General features: G+C 41.6%; 1 protein-coding gene across 4 annotated transcripts in view; it reads right to left on the reverse strand.

Moving 5' to 3' along the window:
- Specc1 (sperm antigen with calponin homology and coiled-coil domains 1) overlaps window positions 1–22,242 on the reverse strand; it is a 267,140-nt gene that overhangs the window by 65,435 nt on the left and 179,463 nt on the right. For all 4 annotated transcript variants that reach the window (XM_041664024.1, XM_041664025.1, XM_041664027.1 and 1 more), the window contains 4 exons: window positions 18,113–18,258; window positions 16,838–16,938; window positions 9,903–9,984; window positions 4,436–4,589 (listed from right to left, as the gene is read on the reverse strand). In XM_041664024.1, coding sequence (XP_041519958.1) covers window positions 4,436–4,589; window positions 9,903–9,984; window positions 16,838–16,938; window positions 18,113–18,258 — 483 coding nt within the window. The remainder of the gene's footprint in view (window positions 1–4,435; window positions 4,590–9,902; window positions 9,985–16,837; window positions 16,939–18,112; window positions 18,259–22,242) is intronic.

Below are 22,242 nucleotides of genomic sequence, written 5' to 3' on the forward strand. Positions count from 1 at the left end.
CTAACCAAAATTACTCAAATATCATTAAGAGATTTAAGATCATACAGTTCCTTCCCTTCTAGCATGCGGGTCATGGAATCAGAAGTATATTGCTATAGAAGTTTTGTATAGTACTCTATTCCCCAACACCATCCACAGCAGGACAGGGAAAGAAAGACTCACCAAAGGGCAAAACCTGCAGTGGAATAGGAGTTATCAATCTACTGCTAAGGTAGATAGATATAATTGAAACACAGACCCAAGAATGCTCATGGTAGTACTCTTACAATGGTAAAAAGATAACCAACTACATGCCAACAAGCAAACAGATAAATAAGTTGAGGTCTAATCACATTCAATGGAATATACCATGGTAAGAAAAATTACTGCAGGTATGTGATATTACATGTTACCACCCTACAACAGGACCAAAGCAACAGGACCAAGAGATCATGGACCTTCAATCTTCAAATCATGAGCCAAAACAAACCTTTTCTTTGGAGAGGTTAGTCATCTCGGGTTATATGATGGGAAGAAAGCTAATTAATAAAAGCCCCCACTGCCTGTCCTTGGTTATTCCCCTTCTCAGCATGGACACAGACTTTCTGCAAAACTCTCCCCTGGATCTGACCAGGTCCAAGAAAAGATTAACACAATTGCCTTTAATCTTCATTTGCCAGACCAACAGAGGAAGAAAACCTGTGTCAAATACTACAGCTAGAGCTCAGAGGAGTGCTCATGGTACCCACCTAAAACTCACCTAGTCCCCCTCCCTTCTCCCCTAGGCAAGGCTATTTAGGTTTTAACCACTCAACCTCTACCTTCAGTCTCATGGTTTCTCCATGGTTCCCATGTTTATGCACATTAACAAAATTTTGTAAGTGTTTCTGGTTGATCGATTGCCAGTTTACTTCATAAGTTAAAATCATCAAGCCTTAGAGTAAAACATAATAAGAAAAAAATTGTATGTGTGCAGAGAGAGAGAGAGAGAGAATGTATGCATGAAGGCGCATGTGTGTATGTGCACATGTGTGGAGCGTAGGGGTTGGTGTCAACTGTCTTCCTTAATTGCGCTCTGCCTTATCCAAAGAGCTCTGGGGATCCACCAATGTCATGCCATAGCCCTGCTCCCCGCACTAGGGTCATAGACAAGGTAAGGGGCTGGCTATCCAAACTTAGGTCCTTATGCTTGTACAATACATACTTTATCTAGCTAAGTCATCTCTCCAGACCCCTAATAAAAATATTTTTCAATAATTTTAACAGAGGAATAGATGATTCTAGATCTCAGGAATATGAACTAAGGTAGATAGGTTTCAAGAAAAGTACTTGAAATATGAACTAAAAACTTTCCTGTATAATTTGTTTTTTTTTTTTTTTTTGGTTTTTCGAGACAGGGTTTCTCTGTGGCTTTGGAGCCTGTCCTGGAACTAGCTCTGTAGACCAGGCTGGCCTCGAACTCACAGAGATCCGCCTGCCTCTGCCTCTCCCTCCTGAGTGCTGGGATTAAAGGTGTGCGCCACCATCGCCCGGCTTTCCTGTATAATTTGGTGACAGCTTCTCCATGTACTAGGTAACTTATAAAATTAAGCCATGGTAGTCACACTTGGAATTATACCATCCTTTATAACTGACTAGTTAGAGAAAGTAGTTTCTGAATAAATGGAAGGCTCAAGAATTTACCATTAAAAATACTTAAATATGGGGCTGGGAAGATGGCTCAGCAGGTAAGAGCACCTGCTGCGAAAGCAGAGGACCCAAGTTCAAAATGCCCATGGTCGACCATGCCTGTGACCCCAGGGATGGGGAATGGAGACAGATGGCTCTGAGTACTAGCCAGCCAGCCTAGCCAAAGAGGCAAGCTTCAGCTTCAGTAAGAACCTGTCTCAAAAAATAAAGTGGAGAGCAAGAGAAGAACACCCAATGTTACACAATTAAATGACTGCCCTCATAAGATATTTAAAAATAGAGGCTTAAAATTTATTTTGAGACAGGAACTCATTATGTACCTCAGGCTGGCCTTGAACTCCTCATCTTCCTGCCTTAGTTTTTTCATTTTGTTGAGATAGTGTTTCTCTGTGTAGCCCTGGTTATCCTGGAACTCACTCTGTAGACCGTAGACTGGGCTAGCCTCATACACAGAGATCCACCTGTCTCTGCCTCCTGAGTGTTGGGATTAAAGGTGTGCACCACCATTTCCTGGACTATTTCAGGTTCTTAACTGATGGAACTGTAGGTGTGCATGACCACACATAGCTATATGCAGATTGAGTTTCTAATGCAAGCAATTTCAGGGTTGACAAGAAGGTCCAGCAGGTAAAAGCATTTGCTGTCAAGTCCAGTGACCAGAATTCAATCCTTATTGATACTTATGTTAGAAGTTATAGTCGGTAGAAGTTTCCTCAGACTTCCACATGCACACTGACGCAGGGCACACACACAAATAAAAATGAATGAATACAATCTTAAAAATCTAAAAAATTCTGTTCTGTCATAGGTTAATCTTAATAACATGAATGTAAAAGAGATAAGAAATTAAGGTCACTAATCTGACCTCTTATGAAGAAAGGTATATTATAAATAGCATATTCATATATGCAAATTTCCTGTGTGTTTACAGCATTGATTTGAGAGTAGCACTAATTCTGGCCCTTCAAACCCGTTTCTATTAATTAGTTCATATGCAGACAAGCAGGTGATCTATATCTGGGACATCCATAAAGCTCTTGAAATGCCTGAATTTACCTATTTGGGATCAAATATTGGTTTCATCCAAAGATGCATCCGATCTGAATGTATTCACACTCACAAAACTTCCCATAAGACACAAATAGATGATTATACTACCTACTATAAAGTTCTTATCCTTGAAGTAAACAGCACTTTAGACTCATCTGTGGGTGAACCGTTAGATGGAACACAAGGCAGAGCACCAGAAAGGATACCCAAAGGTAAGATGACATATTTGTCATCCATGAGACAACAGCAAGTTACTCATACTATAGAAGAAGTACTGGAGTTACACAGTCAAATGAGTGGAAGACACCCAAGCAGGAGTTGGACTTAGGTCCTCTGCTTCCACAGGAGATGCTCTCACCTACTGAGCCATCTCCTATGTACTATTTTTAATGGTAAATTTTTTGGTCTTCCATTTATCCAGGAGTGAAGGATGAAGCCAGCATCACAGGTGAGTGGGATGGAGCTAAACTGCGCAGATCAGAAGGGCAGGATGCAGAGTGAGGACTGCTATGAGGGTTGTCCATGGCGGGACACTAGGTGCTTCAATCAGAAGACTGCCATGGAAAAGCAGGGAAGACTCCGGGGAGAGGGGAAGACAGGTGGGACCTTGGTGACCAGGGGCACTGGCAGGGAGGAGGCGTCAGAAGCATGGGTTCAAACACAGGCTTCTGATGACTATCTAGGCTTACTGTTCGTCTCTTCCTCTGCCGCATACTATACCTCTCTGCTAACACCCCTTTAAAAACTGATCTTAAAAACGTCTCTCTAATCCTCTTTCTATGCCACTGTGCTCTCAATAATCTTCCTTAAATAGCAGGTCTGCTCTTAATCACTATTCAGAAACAAAAACACAATCCCACAGACTTAGTGGTTCCCCACTGCTTTACCAAAATAAGTATGAAGCTCTTTTTGGCAATGCAGACTGTTTGCAATAGGGCTCCAACCTACCTTGACGGCTGTAGCTCCCCAACTGTCTACCTGTGTTGGCCAGGAGTCTGCTGTATATTTGGCAGGGCCTTCTTGAGGCCCTGGGTTGAGTTCCATCATTCACTCCCCCTGGCTCCTTTACAGCTACTGACAGGAATCCCATTCCTCTCTAGACTTTCTGATTCAAACAACCCCTCAAGTACTTTTGCTTAAACTTTAAACATTGATTGACTTATTCTATGGGTATACATGTGTGCCTGAGTGTATGTATGTTCACCATACATGTGCATGTGCTTCTGGAGGCCAGAAGACGGTGGTAGGTCCCCTGAAAATGAAGTTTTAGGCAATTGACAGCCATCTGATGTGGGTGCTAGGAACGGAACCTGTTCTTAACCACTGGGCCACCTCTTCAGCTCCTCTTTGCTAAAATTTTCACTTTCTAAAAATTCTACTATTATTGATGTGTGCGTCTAGCATATGTGTGCCACGCATTGCATATGGAGGTCAGAGGACAACTTTGTGGAGTGGTTTCTCTTTTCCACGGGTTCTGGTGACTGAACTCGGGTCATTAGGCTTACACAAGAGCCTTTACTCACTGATACATCTCAGGGCCCCTGCTTAAAAAGGCACAGCCCTTCATGTGGTTTTGTCCCAAACCACTGTAAGTATCTTCTTATTTGCCTTGTGGAAGGTGTGTTCTATATCTCAGTCACTGTCACTCAGAAGCAAGTTGACTGGATGAAACAGACGGAAGAGAATAACATTAATCTCATACTCTGAAATTCAGTACCTGAGCTTGCTTGGTTTCAAACCCCCGGTGGATGCACTCAGCAGTCTGGTGTTCCCAAAGCCCAGGGAGGGGGGTCTGCTCAGGGACTCCAGGGAGGGACTCTTCCGGAGATAAGGGTCTGACTTCCGGTCCTCGGCCCTTCCCTTCAGAAGATCTGTGTGAATAACAACATTGTCACCCATTTCTAAAGAGAAGAAATCTGATTGGTTATCATATTTTATTATCAAGTACAAAGACTTATCTACATAGGTTATGTGTATATACTCCTATATATACACATATACGCACATAAATGTTTTTCTTTCTGAAATAATAAAAATGCAAATAGGGACATGGTATTTTTCCACAAGACCTTGTGCCAGGGTGGATGGCTCAGTTGTTCAGACTGCTTACTACACAATCATGAGGACCTGAGTTCAGATCCCAGGAAGCTAGGTGTTCTGCACGCATCTACAACCCCAACTCTAATGGAAATGCAGACAAAGAGAATTGCTTGTGCTTATGGGCACACAGCTTAGCCAAGAAAATGAGAACCTCAGATTGAGGGGGAGACCCTTCTTCAAAAGGATTAGGTAGTAAACGATAAGAACACTCAGTATCCTCTTTTGTCCTCCTCTTAAGTTCACAGATGCATAAACCCACACTCATATTCACATACACAAAACAAACAAATAAATATAAAATATATCTTTAAAGAAGGATCCACAGTACTAGGGCAGGAGAAATGACCCAGTGGTTAAAAAGCACTGGCTAGGTTCAATGCCTACCACCACAACTGTCATCTGAGACTCCAGTTCTGGAGTATCCAACACCCTCATTTGTCCTCCAAAGCACCAGGTATATAAGTGGTGCACAAACATACTTGAGGAAAAAAGAAAGGAAGGAAGGAAGGAAACAAGCAAGCAAGCCAGCTTAATGTCAAAGCAGTCTTTTGTTGAAAAATGGTTCTAAATTTTCAGACAGTGATCAGAGTATTAAGTAAAATATGGGCCCTTCCAAGAGCCTTGTGCAACTATCCAGGAGGTCACCCACTCCTCTAGCTCTGTCTCTAGCTAGTGTTGTTTCCATTAGCTGTGGATCAGAGAAAAACCCGGTAGGAAAATGTCTCATGTGACTGTCAGGTCACAGAAGCAGATAAAAAGCTGGGAACCAAGAACAATAGCCCACAGGAGAAAAACTGTTCCAACTACAGGCTTATAGTTCACTAAAACCTGACCAAACCCCCTCTCTTTAAGGCTCCGTTCTGCTGTTGTATTAGTATTAGTGAAAACAGGCACAGAAATGAGCTGAATTCTCCAGGTATCTCTCAAAGGACCACAAAAGCAGAAGGGAGTGGAGAAGAGAATATTAGAGGCTGGCTGACAGAGTGAGAGCCGGAGCTGTGAGACTTAGGTGGTTAGTTGAGCGGGACAGCTGGGGCCACCTCCTGTCACCCACAGTCACAGAAGAAAACAGGACCTCTTTAGCTAATAGCCACCAATTATGGGCATGAAGTTGGCGATGAGGCCAATTAGGTCTAAATAGCAGAGAAAAACAGTTCTACATCACTGAAGATCAAAACAAAAACAGAACATTAATCTGCAGTTAGGGATGACCTCAATGTTGACAAGCAGTTGCTGGAAATGGCTGGAAGCAAACGATTTTCACTATGCAGTCCTTTATTATAGTAAATAGAATCATCACCAGGAGACAGGTGCCTGGGGGGTAAGAAGGAGGAGGGCAGCCAATGAGCTGCACAGCAATAATTGTGGTCTCAACTTTATTATTTATCTTGTCAACCAAAAGAATGGCTCTTTAGATAATTAGGAAACTTGGAAGTTGGTAGAATAGCCCGAAAAAGACATGAAAACTATGATCACTCGCAGAATACTAAGTTTGACGTTGTACAGCTTCTACCACAATTTAAAAAAAAAATCGCCTAGCACTATTGTGCAAGTAAGTTACTCTCTATTTTAAACTGCATAATGAGTGTGTGCTATGATATTACATAATGATGCATAGATTTAAGCCAGACAGGTTTTCAATCTTAAGTTTTGGCCTCCACCCTTCATTTCTGGCAAAGAGGTGCTCAGACTTGAATGCCTTTAAGTTACAGCCATATGCATTTATCAAGGCTAGAGAAGCTTAAAAAAGGTTTTAGCTCAATTCTGCCTATACCTTGTAAATAAAACAGCAAAGACTAGATTGCAGTACATCTCCTTACAACACCGTATGAAATCTTTAAAGCCCACTGCTAAGACCTATGGCTCTCATACACAAAAATTCTTTTCAAAACCTCTCTGTGGGACTGGAGATAGCTCAGGTTCTGGCTGTTCTTGCAGAAAACCCGAGTTCCTTACCAGCATTCACATAGTAGTTCATAACTCTATCAGTCTCTACCAGTTTCCTGAGATCTGACCCTTTTTCTGGTCTCTCGGGGTACTGCACACATGGTACACACATACACAACACACACATATACAACACACACATCATCATTATCATAATGATAGCATCATCATCATCATCATCATCATCATCATAACACTGTCTAGGGACTACAAAATATATCAGTGGGTTAAGGTGCTTGCTGCACAAGTCTGATGACCTGAGTGAGTTCAATCCCCAGAAACTATGAAAAAGTATCAGGAAAATTGTTTTCTGATTTCCACATTTGTGCTGTGGTACATATATGTTTACACGTTATCGAAACATGCAGTAATAACAAAATCAACAACATCACCCTCACTGCCCACTGAAAGCACACCTGGTCAGTCACTCAAGAATACTGATGAAGATGCACAAAATTAATGTTCTTTTGTTTACATTTCTTAACCTCCTGATGCAGCAGCCATTCCACAGCCAATGGATCAAAGAGTAATTCTGACTTTCAAGTCTTATTAAGCAAATATTTCATAAGCTATAGCTGCCACAAATAATGATTCCTCTCATGAATCAGAGAAAAATAAATGGAAAGCTTTTTGAAAAAACTCAGGACTCCAGATGCCAACAGGAACATTCATGGGAAGAAGTAAAAATGTCACTATCAATGGGAGTTTGGAAGCAGGTGATGCCAGCCCTCAATGATGACTTTGAGGGATCCCAGACGTCAGTGGTGGGGATCACTGTAGGTGTGAAAATAGCAAAGGCCCTAGACTGGCAATGGAACCTGAGGGGCAACTGCACTGCCGCCATCTCAGGAGAGGTGGGTGGTGAGTTGTTTCTTACAGAGGAACAAAGAAAGCAACTTCTTAAGGCAGAATCCCTACCTGGTGAAGGCGGTGTGAACACCTGAAATGATAACAAAAGATTTACAATATGACATGAACTCAGGGGAAGGTCAGGTTTTGAAAGGACTGGGTCTGATGTGGGAGAAAGCCTTTGGGAAGGCAAGGAGAGGTAACATGGTCAACATCACTGGTGTCTTAAGAACTGCCACCATTACCCCAGCTACAGCAAGCACCCCCTGACCAAAGTCAGTAGACATCAACATCAAGACAAGACCTTCTGCTGGGAAAAGATGCTAAGTTGCTGAAGGCTGCTGGATGATTATCTGTGATAACGTAATTATTAAGCAAGCTATGGGTATTGTAATACTTAAATTACAACACAGAGTAAGCATAACTTTTTGTGTCTTACTTCACAATACTTTTGTGCATTAGCTTGGTGCAGGGGACTAGAACCAAGCTTCCAGAAAATTTACTAACATTTACTAGAGCAAAAGCACTGTTGTTCTTTCTCTGAGCATGCTCACAGGCTCAGCAGACAACAGCAAGGAAAGATTAGCAGCAAGGATTTCTATGATGCCCATGACACACCAGGCAGTGATCTGGTTTTAAATGAATTAATTCAATCCTTCAAATGACACAATTAAGTAAAGTTGTTTCTTTTTCTTTTAGTTTTTTTTAATCAATTTTTATTTTGTTATGTGTGAGTGTGAGACTGTACACATGAGTGCTGGTGCCTCCAGAGCTCAGAAGAGGGTGTCAGATCCCCTGGAATTAGAGGCGATGGGAAGGAAATTCAGGTCCTTTACAAGAGCAGCAAGTGCTCTTAACTATTGAGCCATCTCTCCAACCCTGGAAATTGATGGAGGAAGGTCATTGGCTAATAAAGGATCTGCCTTGGCCCATTTTATTGGTTAGAGGATAGGTGGGAGGAGTAAACAGAACAGAACGCTGGGAGGAAGAGGAAGTGAGCTCAGAGTCTCGACAGCTCTCCTCTCGGGAGCAGACGCCTGAGAGAGACGCCATGCCCCGCTCCCGGGATGAAGCTCCGACCCAGGATGGACTAGGCTAGAATCTCCCTGGTAAGCACACCTTGGGGTGCTACACACAGATGATTAGAAATGGGCTAAATTAATATGTGAGAATTAGCCTAGAAGAGAATGGGCCAAGCAGTGATTAAAAGAATACAGTGTCCGTGTAATTATTTCGGGGCATAAGCTAGCCGGGCAGGCGGCTGGGGTGTTGGGGACGCAGCCCCGCCGCCGCCCCTATTACTTCAGGAAATATTTCTGTATTAGAGATGAAGAAGCCAGAGCATAACAAACCCAAAGCTGGGATGTTCGGAATGACAATGCCAAGAGACTCGAGGCCAACTAGGGCTTCGCTTACTTCCCTTTTAATGGCTACAGCTCTGCACCATCAGCACTGGAGGCCCAGCAGGAATGAGAATGTGACCTGCGAGACCCACTAATTACAACCTCTGCTTCACTGTCAGGATCTGAGTTTGAAAAGGATACAGTGCAACAAGAGGAAGAGAATAAAACTCAAGGGCCTAAAAATGGTACATTTTAAGAACTGTGGAATTAGTTAATAAACACAAAACTAGACAAAAGTTTGTATAACATAGTAAATTTTTTTTAAGAACAGGAGATACTGTCTTCAGATTCAGTTTATTAAAGAAAAAAAAAGGTCAGGCTTGGTGGTGCACGCCTTTAACCCCTGCACTTGGGAGGCAGAGGTAGGAGTATCTAAGTGAGATCCAGCCTGGTCTACAAAGCAAAGTTTCAGGACAGCCAGGACTGTTGCACAGAGAAACCCTGTATCAAAAAACTAAAACTACTAAACAAACAAAAAACCCAGCTGGAAGATAGTGGTGCACACCTTTAATCCCAGAACTCAGGAGGCAGAGGCAGGCAAATCTCTGAGTTTGAGGCCAACCTGGTCTATAGAGTGAGTTCCAGGACAGCCAGGGCTACACAGAGAGACCCTGTCTGGAAAAAACCAAAACCAAGTAGTAACAATAATAAAAAAAAAAACAACAACAAATTTAGCCAAGTTGGTATGTCTTTTGCATCTACACACACTGAAGAAGGTAGCAAGCAGAAGACATTTCTTCCAGTATGAGCTGCACATCTGGACCTAATGGGTGCATCTTGAGGGGATGAAATCAGCAGAAATAAATACCACCAAGTTCAAGTTCATGCAACGGAAAGTGAACAGCACTAAAATAGGACAAAAGCACTTGTGTTTCCACAAGTTACCTGAGAGGGGAAGGTCCGGCAGATCCAAGCGCTGAGCCATCCCTTTGCTGGCTGGCCGCATGGTGCTGTAGGCCGAGTGTCTCTGTCAAAAGCAAAGGGCACCTCAGCATGACGAGCTTGCACGCGACAGCAGCAGAATGCAAGTGCACACTGCTGTGCCTGGACACAACTCTCAAGCACATTGTCACTGTAATAAGTTCAATTGGCTGAAAGATAATCCCCAGTTCACTTCCACCACCGATTCCCTTTTCCCAGTGGCAACTGTTATTAATCTGTTTTAGGAATACCCTTTCTGGAATATTCCATACACTCTCAAGGATATCTGTAAACACCATATTTTAAGTGAGGTGGGACAGCATGCCTATGATCTCAGCACTGGGAAGCAAGAGGCAGGAGAATCCTGGCATGATGGTGAGGGGTGCAGAAAAAGGGGAATTTGCTGGTCAGCTAATCTAGCAAATTGGTTAGCTCCATGTTCACTAGAAGACCCTCCCTGTGCTAAACATAGGACAGAAAGCTATGAGGAAGATACCTGATAATGACCTCTGGCCTTCACATATACATGCACAAATATGCATACCCGCAGACATGTATACACCACATATACACATACTACACACACACACATGCACATGCACACACACATACACACACATCCCTTCTGGGTCTCAAGGGTCAAAGAGTATATATAAAAATGATCCACATCACCAATCATGAAAACACAAATCAGAACCAGGAGACACCATCTCATTCCAACTCTTAAGACTATTATTTAAGAACAAAAGAAAACATCAAGTATTGGTGACAATATGAAAAACTTAGAATCTGCATGCACTATGGGTAGGCATATAATGATGCTAGATAAAATAGAATGAAGGTTCCTCAAAAACTTCAAAATAAAGGTAGATGTGGCGGCACACGCCTAAATCCAACACTTGGGAGGAAGAGGTATACAAATCTTTATGGGTTGTGGCCAGTCAAGACTTTGTTGTGAGTTTGAATTCAGACAGAGTTACATAACAAGACAGTCTCAAAAAAAAATTCCAAATAGGTCTATCATATGACCCTACTTATAGGCTTTTAACCAGAAGAATTGAAAACAAGAGCTTCAAGAGATGTTTGGACACTCATGTTGACTGCAACATTATTCACAATAGTGAAGAGGTAAAAACTGCCTAAATGTTTGCCCAGCAACTCCTGTTGGATGGCAGAGTCTGTCCTACTTCCGGAAAAAGTTCTGGTGATACGCAAGCTGACATCATGTTTATAGTTAGCAATACTACGTTGAACTCCAAAAAACCCAAGAGTGTGGTTGGTTATCCTAACACATTTGACACTTGAGTCAAATACCTCATATTGTCCCATAGACACAAGTGCAGATCTTATCACACACACACACACGCGTGCACACATACACACATATATCTACACATGCGTGTGCACGTACATACACACACACATATACACACACTTGCACGCACAGGCTATTCCCATAAACAAAAATACCGTGTCTATAAAAGCATAAATGTTAACACCACCATATTTATGGGGTGCCATTTGGCTTTGTTTGTTGAACACATCGTGGGGTTAATTCCATGTGGGCCTGGAGTTGTGCTGGACTCTTGCCAGGCTGTATCCACTACAGATTCACACGAGAACTGCAGTATAAGTGACCACATGACCCAGAGGGGCCTCTGCCGCCTGAATTCCACCAACTGCCACGTGCTTTTGGGCCATGTGATTTTCTGCACGTTAGCTAGAAAATGATGTGATGCTAATAGTGTCATAGAAATTGGTGGGAGGATGAGACGACTAAAAATCCATTCAGGATAATGCGAGCATCTCATGAGTTAGCTACTATCATTTCCATAGTTCATCCGACCCACAATGAACAGCAATACTGACCTTGATACTGTCTACACACAGTTCACAGAACCATCTTGAAACTTTCCAGTGCATTTTTTAGGAGTCCCACTCTACACTGCATGAAATGTATGGTTCCCAGTGGTCCTCATAAATAAACATTGTTTTAGAATACAATTTTCAAAAAAAAACATTTTGAAATTTTATTTTTGAAGTCATTATGTTAAGTAAAAGATTCCTAACAATTTAGTCTTACAGAAGAGCATCCAAAATTTCATCAAAAAGTATTATTACTGCCAATAATAATAAATATTATTATGATGATATAGATTAAAGAATTTCCCAGAGAGAGGCTGGAGATACTGTTCAGTGGTTAAGAGCACTGGCTGCTCTTCGCAGAAGAGCCATATTCAATTGCTAGCACCCATATGGCAGCTCACCACCACTTGTAACTCCAGTTCCAAAGGATCTGATACCCTTTCCTGGCCTCCAAGAGCATTAGCATGCGCACGGTACAAATATATACATGCATGCCAAACACCCACACACATAAAATTAAAAAAAAAAAGAATTTGAAAGAGAGAGTACACATGAATTGAACACTGGCACCTGTATGTCACAATTTAGAAAAAATGGCTTACATAATTGACTGTGCTGGTTAGTTTTGTGTCAATTTGACATGAGCTAGAGTCATTTAGGAAGAAGCCACCTCTGTTGAGAAAATGCTCCCACCATATGAGCCTGTGGGAAAGCCTGCAGGGCGTTTTCTTGATTAATGATTGATGTGGGAGAGCCCAACCCACAGGCAGTGACGCCAGTCCTGGGTTGGTGGTTCTGGGTGATATAAGTAAGCAGTCTGAGCAAGACATGGGAAGCAAGGTAGTAACCAGTACTCTCCCATGGCCTCAGCCAGGTTCCTGCCTTGCCATGAGTTTCTTTAGGGATGATTCCAAGCTCTAAGATGAAATAAACCCTTTCTCCCCAAGTTGCTTTAGGTCATGGTGTTTTATAACAGCAATACAAACCCTAATTAAGACACTGACATAAAGAGAAAGTGTGGTGATCACAGGATAATATAACACAAGGAGAACCACAAGGCTGGTTCTCTCCTTCCATCGTGGGTTCTCACAGCCAAACTTGGCTAGGCTTGTAAGGCAAGTGCCTTTACCCACTGAGCCATCTCAACAACCTGGGGATTTTTTAATTTGTAGTGCTGGAGACTGAACCCATGGCCTTGTCTATACTAGGTAAGCATTCTACTACAAAACTATATTCCAGCTCCTAAGGTTTTTCTCTTTGTTTAAATCAAGAAGAGTCACCAAAACTCAGAAGGTTGAGGCAGAAGGATTAAAATTTTAAGACTTACTTGGAGCCTGGGCAACATAGCAAGACCCTATCTCAAAAAACAAAACAAGAGCTAGGGACATAGCTCAAAGGTCGAGAGCTTGCCTAGCATGTTCAATTGCTAGTGTCACAAAGGTATTCCTCAATTACACTTGGCTGTTACCCACTAAGGTGAGAATACATGTTTTCTTTCTTTGTTACTATGGTGAGTTCCCTAACTTTTTTTTTTTTTTTTTTTTTTTTTTTTTTTTTTGGTTTTTCGAGACAGGGTTTCTCTGTGGCTTTGGAGCCTGTCCTGGAACGAGCTCTTGTAGACCAGGCTGGTCTCGAACTCACAGAGATCCGCCTGCCTCTGCCTCCCGAGTGCTGGGATTAAAGGCGTGCGCCACCACCGCCCGGCTCCCTAACTCTTCTTAATAGTTAAAACCTTCCATTCTTGGAGCAAAACCCCTTTGTCATATTTTTCATATACTATTCAATTAGGTTTGATAAGATTTTGTTCAAGAATTTTACATGGAGATTTATGAGCGACTCACCTTTTAATTGTCCTGTTTTTTTTCTGTTCTTACCAGAAATAATAAAACTACCCTGGCTCAAGAGTTGAAAAGTGTATCCCTTTTTCCTAGTATTTGTTTGAATTCATAACTAGTATTGATGTTATTCCCTTCCTTAAGTGCTTTAGATTTTATTATTAAGCATTCTGGGTCTAGTATTTCCTTTGCAGAAATAATTTAAACTCCAGGCTACTAAAATAAACATTTTTTAAATAAACTTTTTTAAAATTATTTAACTTTATTTTATGTGCATTGGTATGAAGGGGTCAGATCCCTTGGAACTGGAGTTACAGACAGTTGTGAGCTGCCATGTGGGTGCTGGGAATTGAACTCAGGACCTCTGGAAGAGCAGACAGTGCTCTTAACCACTGAGCCATCTCTCCAGCCCAATAAACATAAACTTTATGATTTTCTAAGATTTTTCAAAGTTATCAGCACAAAGTGATTATAATGATTTCTTATGATTATATGAGAATAAAAAAAAGATTTATTTTTATTTGGTTGCGTGTGTGTGTGTGTGTGTGTGTGTGTGTCATGTGTGAGGGTACCAGTGGAGGTCAGAAGGAATCCCTGGAAACAACTGCTCTCCTCCAGTTGCTCTGACTTCTGGCTTCAATCATTTTATGGAGAAGCTGTGGTCTGGCTCCCTTGACACCAGGGGCCTGGTCCTGAGTGTCCTACAGTGCTTCTTTTTGTCTCTAGCAGTTTTAACTGAGGCACCCACGTTGCTCTCTTTGTACACCTCTAGCCTGGGTTCACTGTCATTCTTGCATGTGGCCCGACTCTTTCATCAGCTCTCCAAACTCTTGGCTTTCTTTCTTCACATCTCCTTCCTGCCAGATCTAATCCTACCCCTTTTAAGAACTCCTATGTGACTGGAATTCTATAACTGACTAGAGGACTCTGTATATGGAAACAATAGCTGTACCAGGTGGTAGTGGTTCAAGCCTTTAATCACAGCACTTGGGAGGCAGAGGCAGGCACATCTCTGAGTTTAAGGTCAGCCTGGTCTACAAAGCAGAATTCCACGACAGTTGGGGCTACTAAGAGAAACCCTGTCTTAAAAAACAAACAAAAAAACATATTTAAGAGAAAGAAAGAAGGAAGAGAGAGAGAGAGAGAGAGAGAGAGAGAGAAAGAAAGAAAATGAATAGCTGTAAGGTAGGTTCCCATATGAGATTACCTTTCTCAAAAGATTTACTTCTGTGCCAGGAGGTACTGAAGGTGGGGGATAAACACCTAGATACAAACCAATGTTTTTTGTGGGTTTTAAAACTCAACAAATAAGTCAGGCATGGTGGTGTGCGTGTTTGATTTCAGTACCTGGGAGGCAAAGTGGGTGGATCTCTGTGAATTCAAAGCCAGTTTGGTCTACATAGGAAGTTCTAGGTCAGCCAGGGCTATACAGTGATACCCTGCCAAACAAAAAACTCTTCAACAAAATAAAAGGCTTCTTTGATACCAAAGAAGAATATTTTAATAAGCTAATAGAAGGATATTTAAATGATACAAAAAGTTCTTAAAGCCATGAAAGAAAATACTGAACAGTGTTATCTTTAGTAAAAAAACATTTCAGGAAAAACAAACAAAACCACCTCTTCAGTAAAAGGAAATTATGATTTCACAAGATAAAACAATCACTTCTAAAGAAAAGTCAGGCGGCTTGCTTTGTGTGTTGGTATACATGTGAGTACAGGTGCCTGTTGAAGAGGCCAGATACATTAGACCCCTGGAGCTGGAGTTACAGACAGTTGTGTGGCTCCATGTGAGCACTGGAAACTAAACCTGGGACCTTTGTAAAAGTAGTAAGTCTACTTAACCACTGAGGCATCTCTCCAGCCCCTAAAAGAAGTATTCTCTATAAAAAAAAAAAGGTTAAAGAGAATGCATCAAAGTATCTTATAAACAGGAAAAAGCCAAAATCACATAGTAAAGTGGTCAGTGTGAAGGTAAGTACATACCTGGAAGATGCAAAGCAACATTACATAGTCATGTAAGAAGAAGCACACAACACACAAAAGTGAAACCCAGTGTCACCTCACTTACTAAAATCTTCAACAGGTACACAACGTCAAAATTCTTGGGAAACAGAACTTTCTATGTGAACAAAGTGTACACAGAAGTGTCTCAATGTGCGAGGACAGAGCCAATCCTTCTCCCTTTTTAACTGTACACTTTCCATTTCTAGAGTTCTAAGGACCAGCCCCTCATTGCTCACTATTTTGAGAGACTGGAAAACTAAGGATATGCTTTCTAAACTCCTTAAAGCTTGGTTCACCATGTCAGACAGGCCTATCTCAAAACTCTGGAAGATGCCAGGAGGGTGCAGCTGCCCTTCTGCTGCTTCTGCAGGCTGTGCATACATTTGCTTTCCTGTTGCAGAGGAGCTCTGGTGTCTGATCCCACAGCTGTGGGTATTATGAGGCATGTGTTTCGCTGTCCTGGATGCACAAGTGGTAGTATATAGTTCTGAAGCTGATCTTAGGTCTCCTCGGAGGCCACTGTCCAAAGTAAGCACTTAGTGAAGGATATTCTGAATCCAGCAAAAACAGAAGCACATTTAAGGGGTAATTTGAGATGTTAGGAAGTCTTTCCCATGAGCTCACCAAGGTTTTAGCTATCTCTTCTAGTCTTGAAGTACCAACGCCTCTGAACTAAATTCCTTTCTGCTAACTAGAGCAATTTCCAACATTTTGAAATGAATCCTGATAGGCTCTCATACAGAAATAAGGCTTCAGGACATCGAAAGCTTGCACAAGGACCCTCACTGTATTGTTTTTGTACTAAGTTAAATCTACGATGACCGGAACAGCCATCAAGAGTGACTTAGTAACTGCAGATGATGCAGATGTGGGCTTTAAAATAGAATGGCTATTACAGTGACGATCAACACTGGAAGTTCCTTTGATATAGTCCTTCATGCGATAAATAGAAATTCATTGAGCTCTACTGTGATGTAATGACCGTCATCCCCTGTTCTAGCCAAGAGACCTAGTAGTGAACAAAATACCAAGTATCTCTGTTGTCACAGGTATTACACTGCACTGTTAAAGTGAAATGAGTGTCGGAAGGGTGTAGACTTTAATTTACAAGTCCTCTTGCTCTACATGCACACATGGACAAGTGTAAAGAACACCTGGGTTACACAAGAGCTGCCTCTGGGTTCTTCTATACCTGAATTGGAGAGACAGCAGCTGCTGGAGCAGTCCTCACTGGGATTCCACTCAGGGGACTTCTGGGAGTCTTGTGGACAGCAATACTCTGTCCAGCTCCACCTGCCAAGGAGAGATTAGAACATAAATACCTAAATCCAGTTCAAAACTGCAATAATGTTTTTTGATCTGCTACCCGTGTTAGGTGACTCAGGATGAGCTGTGTGTGGTGGTGTACACATTAGTCCCAGCACTCAGGACTCAGGAGGGTGGCAGAAGTCAGCCTGGTCTACACAGTGAGTTCCAGGACAACCAGGACATAGAGAGACTTTGTCTCAAAACAAAACAAAACAACAAAACTCCCACAATGTCAGTATAATGTCTACTCTATTACCCTTTTCTCCTCTGCATTAGAGCTGGATTGGGGTCACAAAAGGGGAAGTGTGAAAAGTGTTAGGTGAGTGAGAACTGGTCTCAGATGTCGATATCGGAGGAAGAGGTAAGGGAGTATGTGATGAGGATTTTCTTGGGGGAAAACAACAGGAGCGTTAATGCACCAATCATTACTGATGACTCATGCTCTATCTACAGACTGACTCACGGGCTTTTCCTGCCACTCAATATGTTGTCTAATCTTAATCTAAGCAATTTGGAAACTATTTTAGCAGAAACAACCATATCATCCTAGAATTAGCCACTGTTGCAGTTTTCCAATACAAAGCACATTTATGGCAGTCAAAAGAAGGAAGTCATCTCTATCATGAACAGAAGCACAATGTTTCTTCAACATGCTATATTTGTGCATATGCTTAAAGTATGAATGTGTACTTGCCTCCTGTGTGTAAGATGCATAACCAAAGCGAAACTGTGAGTCAGACAGACAAGTCCAGAAAAAGCTGGCAACAGACAGATCAGAAGCAACAGACAGATCAGTAGAAAAGCTCCCATGTAAGACCAAATAGAAAGACATCTAATAGCATATTGCAAGTGAGGATGGTTGAGACACCCGACAACGAGGCCAGATGCAGGCAGGTGATGATCACTTCCGGTTCTCAGAATACAGGAAGTTGGTCCTGAAACTGCTGACTCCATGAGGGAATGAAGGGGTACAACCTGAAGTGGAAGTAGGGATGAGGCTGTCCCATTGTTACCCATGGCCTCACAGCCTCAGCAAGGCTCCCTGCACAGGGTGGCAGGAACTAGGGTGAGCCCTTGGTTCTATCAACTTGGGGCCGGTGTGGCAGAAGCAGGCTTGATATGTAAGGCTAGGGTTTGGATGTACGGTTTTGTGAAATACCTGAGTGTCCTAAGTCAAATGACTTGATCAGGGACTTTACAGTGGTTGTAGAGTCTGGAGGAGCTGGAGATGCTCTGTTGACATAGACTCCACGCCATCGGCCAGCAGCATCCACATCTGAGGGCTCTGACTCTTCATTCACAGGTCTGTATGGCAAAGAGCACATCAAATTGAAAAGGTGGAGGGTGTCCTCAGCGGGGGAAAAGAGAGAGATGGAAACAAAACCAATGTGGACAAAATGTGTGAAGCTGGAAGGGGAATCCTAATTTTAAAATTAGTTTTCTGAATTTAAAATTATTTTTAAACTGCCTTAGGAAACAGTCAGGAATAATATATTTATAAATAGAATAATATCTCTAAGTGAAAAACACACGAATATCTCTGCAGTTGTGAAGAAATATACAAGTGTTATTTATCATAAATAACTGTCAGGAGTGTACACAGTGCCCTGTTGGCACGTGCTCCCTCCAAACCGCATGTGGCACACTCAGAGGTTGGATAGATGAATCCCAAGACTCTTTCTTAGCTAAGGTTTCATATGACTTAGACTCTCCATCAGAGACTTGGGTCAGAGCCAGGACACCAGGCATTTACTATGTTGACACAGACTGTAACAGAGAGAAGGTGCTCCTGGGGCCAGGAACTATAGTTGCAGTTTTCTAAACAGACAGGCAACCTCCTGGTTTAGGGTTCCCACCATGGTGAAGGCAACAGGTCTTCCAGTAGCCCAGTTGTGTTGTAACTCCAGAAAGCTGTTCCTGGAAGCTCAGTCTATAATCTTGTTGATTCAGTTTTCTCTGCAATTCTGCAAGTTACTTAACACTTTTCTGTCTGTGCCACATAAAGTATAAACCATTACACACATCAGTCCTTCTTCATGTGACACTTGCCCTCTGAGAGTAAGAATGGAAATTCTGTGCGAAGCTTCCACTCTCATGCAAATTTTCTAGTATGTTGTATGGTTTCTAAACACTAGCAGGGAATCACGGGGGACTATCATAGACAGATCATATGATTCGGCTCTCATGTGTGGCTTTCTTATCTAGAGGCTTTTAGGATGTCATTTAATCTCCTTGTGAATGAGCCAAGATGAGAATTCCCAACCTCCCTGTTGCTAAATCACTGTACTTTTTTTTTATTATATCATATTGCCACAGCTGTTATGCAAGATGACTGATTCATGAGAAAGGCTCAAACAGAATATTTCTGGAAATATATTTTAATAAGGTCAGCGAAGGTTTAAAATATTTCCTGATTTTCTGAAACTAATCTAGCTATGCATAAGCTCCTACGATTGAATTTACTGTCATTATTCTCTTAGCTTTCTTCTATTGCTCTGTGACCAACATAAATACACTAAATTTAAGTGAGGCAGAATTAAAGCAGCCAAACTACTCTGCCCTATATTCTTGATTGCACTGCTCCTCTTTTTGAGTGGAAAAAAAATCAGTAAACTGAAAACTTTCTTGGGAGGAACTATCAGGCACTTCAGAAATGGTAAGGGACTGATTTTTTTAAAAAGTAATTTATAATGATTTGATGCAAAGAGGTGGTTGTTTTGCTCCCCACCTTGTGTTACATGGTATAAAATCAGATGGCTGGCCAGTGTGATTGTGTAACCCGTCACCCCAGATACTGAGAAGCCAAAGGATGATCACTTGAGCCCAGCAATTTGAGGCTAAGCTGGGCAAAACGGGAAGACTCAACCTCAAAAAAGAAAATAAATAAAATAATTAAAGAACAAAGGAAAATTAGCAAGTAGATATGTAGAAAGAAAATGAAACCAGTTTAAGAGATCATGTCTAGATAGAAAAATAAAAATCTTATTCCCACATACGTGACTCTCAAGCACATCAAACAATGGGCCAACAGTGAGACACCGTTCATTCCATTTAACTGGCTTATTGCCAAAGGAGCAACCAAGGCAGGTCCTTTAAAATATTTTATTTAAATGTTATTCCTTGTTAATTTAGTAGGAATAAAATAGAGGATCTACATACAGCAAGTTATTCTTTTCAGGTGTCTAAGTTTCCCAGTGATATGAAACATCAAATGATGTTTGTATGGCCTCAGAAGGACACAGCCATACAAACTAATGGAAAGGATCCTGTTTTCACATAACCAAAGATGATATTGACCAATCAGCTGGATTGGCTTTAACAGTAAGAATAAGTCTGAACATTATCATATGAAAAATCTAAAATAATCAAATATCTGAAATTAGGGACTGGAGAGATGGCTCAGCTTTGACTGTTCTTCTGCAAGACCCAGGTTTGAGTCCCACCAACCACACAGAAGCTCACAGCTGTCTGTAACTCCAGTTCCAGGAGATCAAATGTCCTCTTCTGACATCCATGGGCATGAGGAAGGCATGTGGTATATATACACACATGTAGACAAAAACTCATATACATATATTTATATATACATATATATTATTTACAAAAATTCCATAATCTTTTGAATGTCAATATGGTTCCACTATTGATAATTCCATACTTGACCCCAAGTGACAGACTGTGGATGCATTAAAAGTATAATACAAAGTCACCTTCAGGCTATGTAAAGTACATATGACACAGCAATGAATTAGAGGAGAAGGCCCAGGTCACAAGCCCCCAGACATCTAATTATACATATGTAAATACTTAAAGAAAAAACTGAGAAAAAAATCCTGTAATTTAAAACACTCAGATAGAGAACACCTGACCCATCCTTTAATTGTGAACCAGCTGAAATTCCCTGTACTAGATTGTTTTGAGAGCTGTTATGGTCTGAGCAATAAATGAATGATCACATTAATTGTGTTCCCAAGAGGAATATGAATTCTGTATATTATGAAAGATATTAAGAAATATTTAATCAGCCAGGTGGTGGTGGCACACACCTTTAATCCCAGCACTCAGGATGCGGGGGCAGGCGGATCTCTGTGAGTTCGAGGCCACCCTGGTCTACAGAGTGAGTTCTAGGACAGGTTCTAAAGCTACAGAAAGAAACTCTTTCTCAGAAAAAAAAAAAAAAACAAGAAAGAAAGAAAAAAAAGAAATATTTAATCATATAGGAATAGCTCAGTAAATTCTGTAAATAAAGAGTAAAGTGCAAGATCATACACTTGGCTAAGCCAACTGTTCAAGGCCAACTCTAGCCTCTAGGTTGGATCACACAAGGAGTCAAATATGCCTTGAAAATCTAAGTCACCCAGAGGCACAGCTTCTGTTGGCTTCAAAATACGAACACACTCTGGTGCTCAGTAAGCCCAACACATTAGTTTTCCCTATAGCACTGTGCAGTTTGCTCTTTTTCTTAGCCAGATCCTGCAAGAAATGGCCAGCTTCTAGTTAGGAATCACATCTAAAACAGAAACAAAGCATGTCTGCCACCACATCTAAAGCTGTAACAGTGACTTCAGTAAATGCACAGCATAGATCTTTACTGCATATGCCAGGAAGTGTAACATGTCACAAAACCAGCATCCCAGACTTGGGAAGACTGAGGAAAGAGTATCCGAAAGAATAATTTTCTACAGAAATCCCTAACGTTATTTAAGTTTTGAGGGAAACTTGGCTACATGGTACCCAAGTGATGAATCGGGGTTATCAACTGAGCTTGTAGGGGAGTGTTTGTCAAATTCTCTGTAGTGTGTGCATGTTCCGGGAAAGGTACACACCTAAGGACAAAGGCCACCAGTACTCACTTCAGTAGTCTCTTAGTTCATTACTTTGCATGTGGGAATTGGAAGCCCATTACCTAAGAACAGAAAACCAGAGGCCAGATGCTCTGGGGCATGAATGCAAATGGATTATGTGTTTGTCAAAAGGCAGCATTTCCCATCAACCACTGTTTGGCTGCAGGTCCACCTTATGTGTCTTTTGTTGTAATTTAACATATGTATACACACATCTGTGATGACTTTCCCTTCAAATTCCCCCCCCCCCCCCCCATCCTCTCAAACCCACAGCTTTACTTTGTTTGGCTGTAGAACAGAGCTTTCAAACGGTGTTGATTTTTGGTATCACTTGGTGGCATTGCCTATTTTGGTCCAAGTCCAGGTGAGCTCTTGTGTATTGTGATTTTTGAAGCGTTCAAATGTTAACTCTACTTGTCAAGTGTCACATCACAATGCTGATGTG

The sequence above is a fragment of the Microtus oregoni genome, unplaced genomic scaffold, assembly GCF_018167655.1.
Source record: "Microtus oregoni isolate MIOR12 unplaced genomic scaffold, Mior012 000015F_ref0000493, whole genome shotgun sequence".
Taxonomy (NCBI): Eukaryota; Metazoa; Chordata; class Mammalia; order Rodentia; family Cricetidae; genus Microtus; species Microtus oregoni.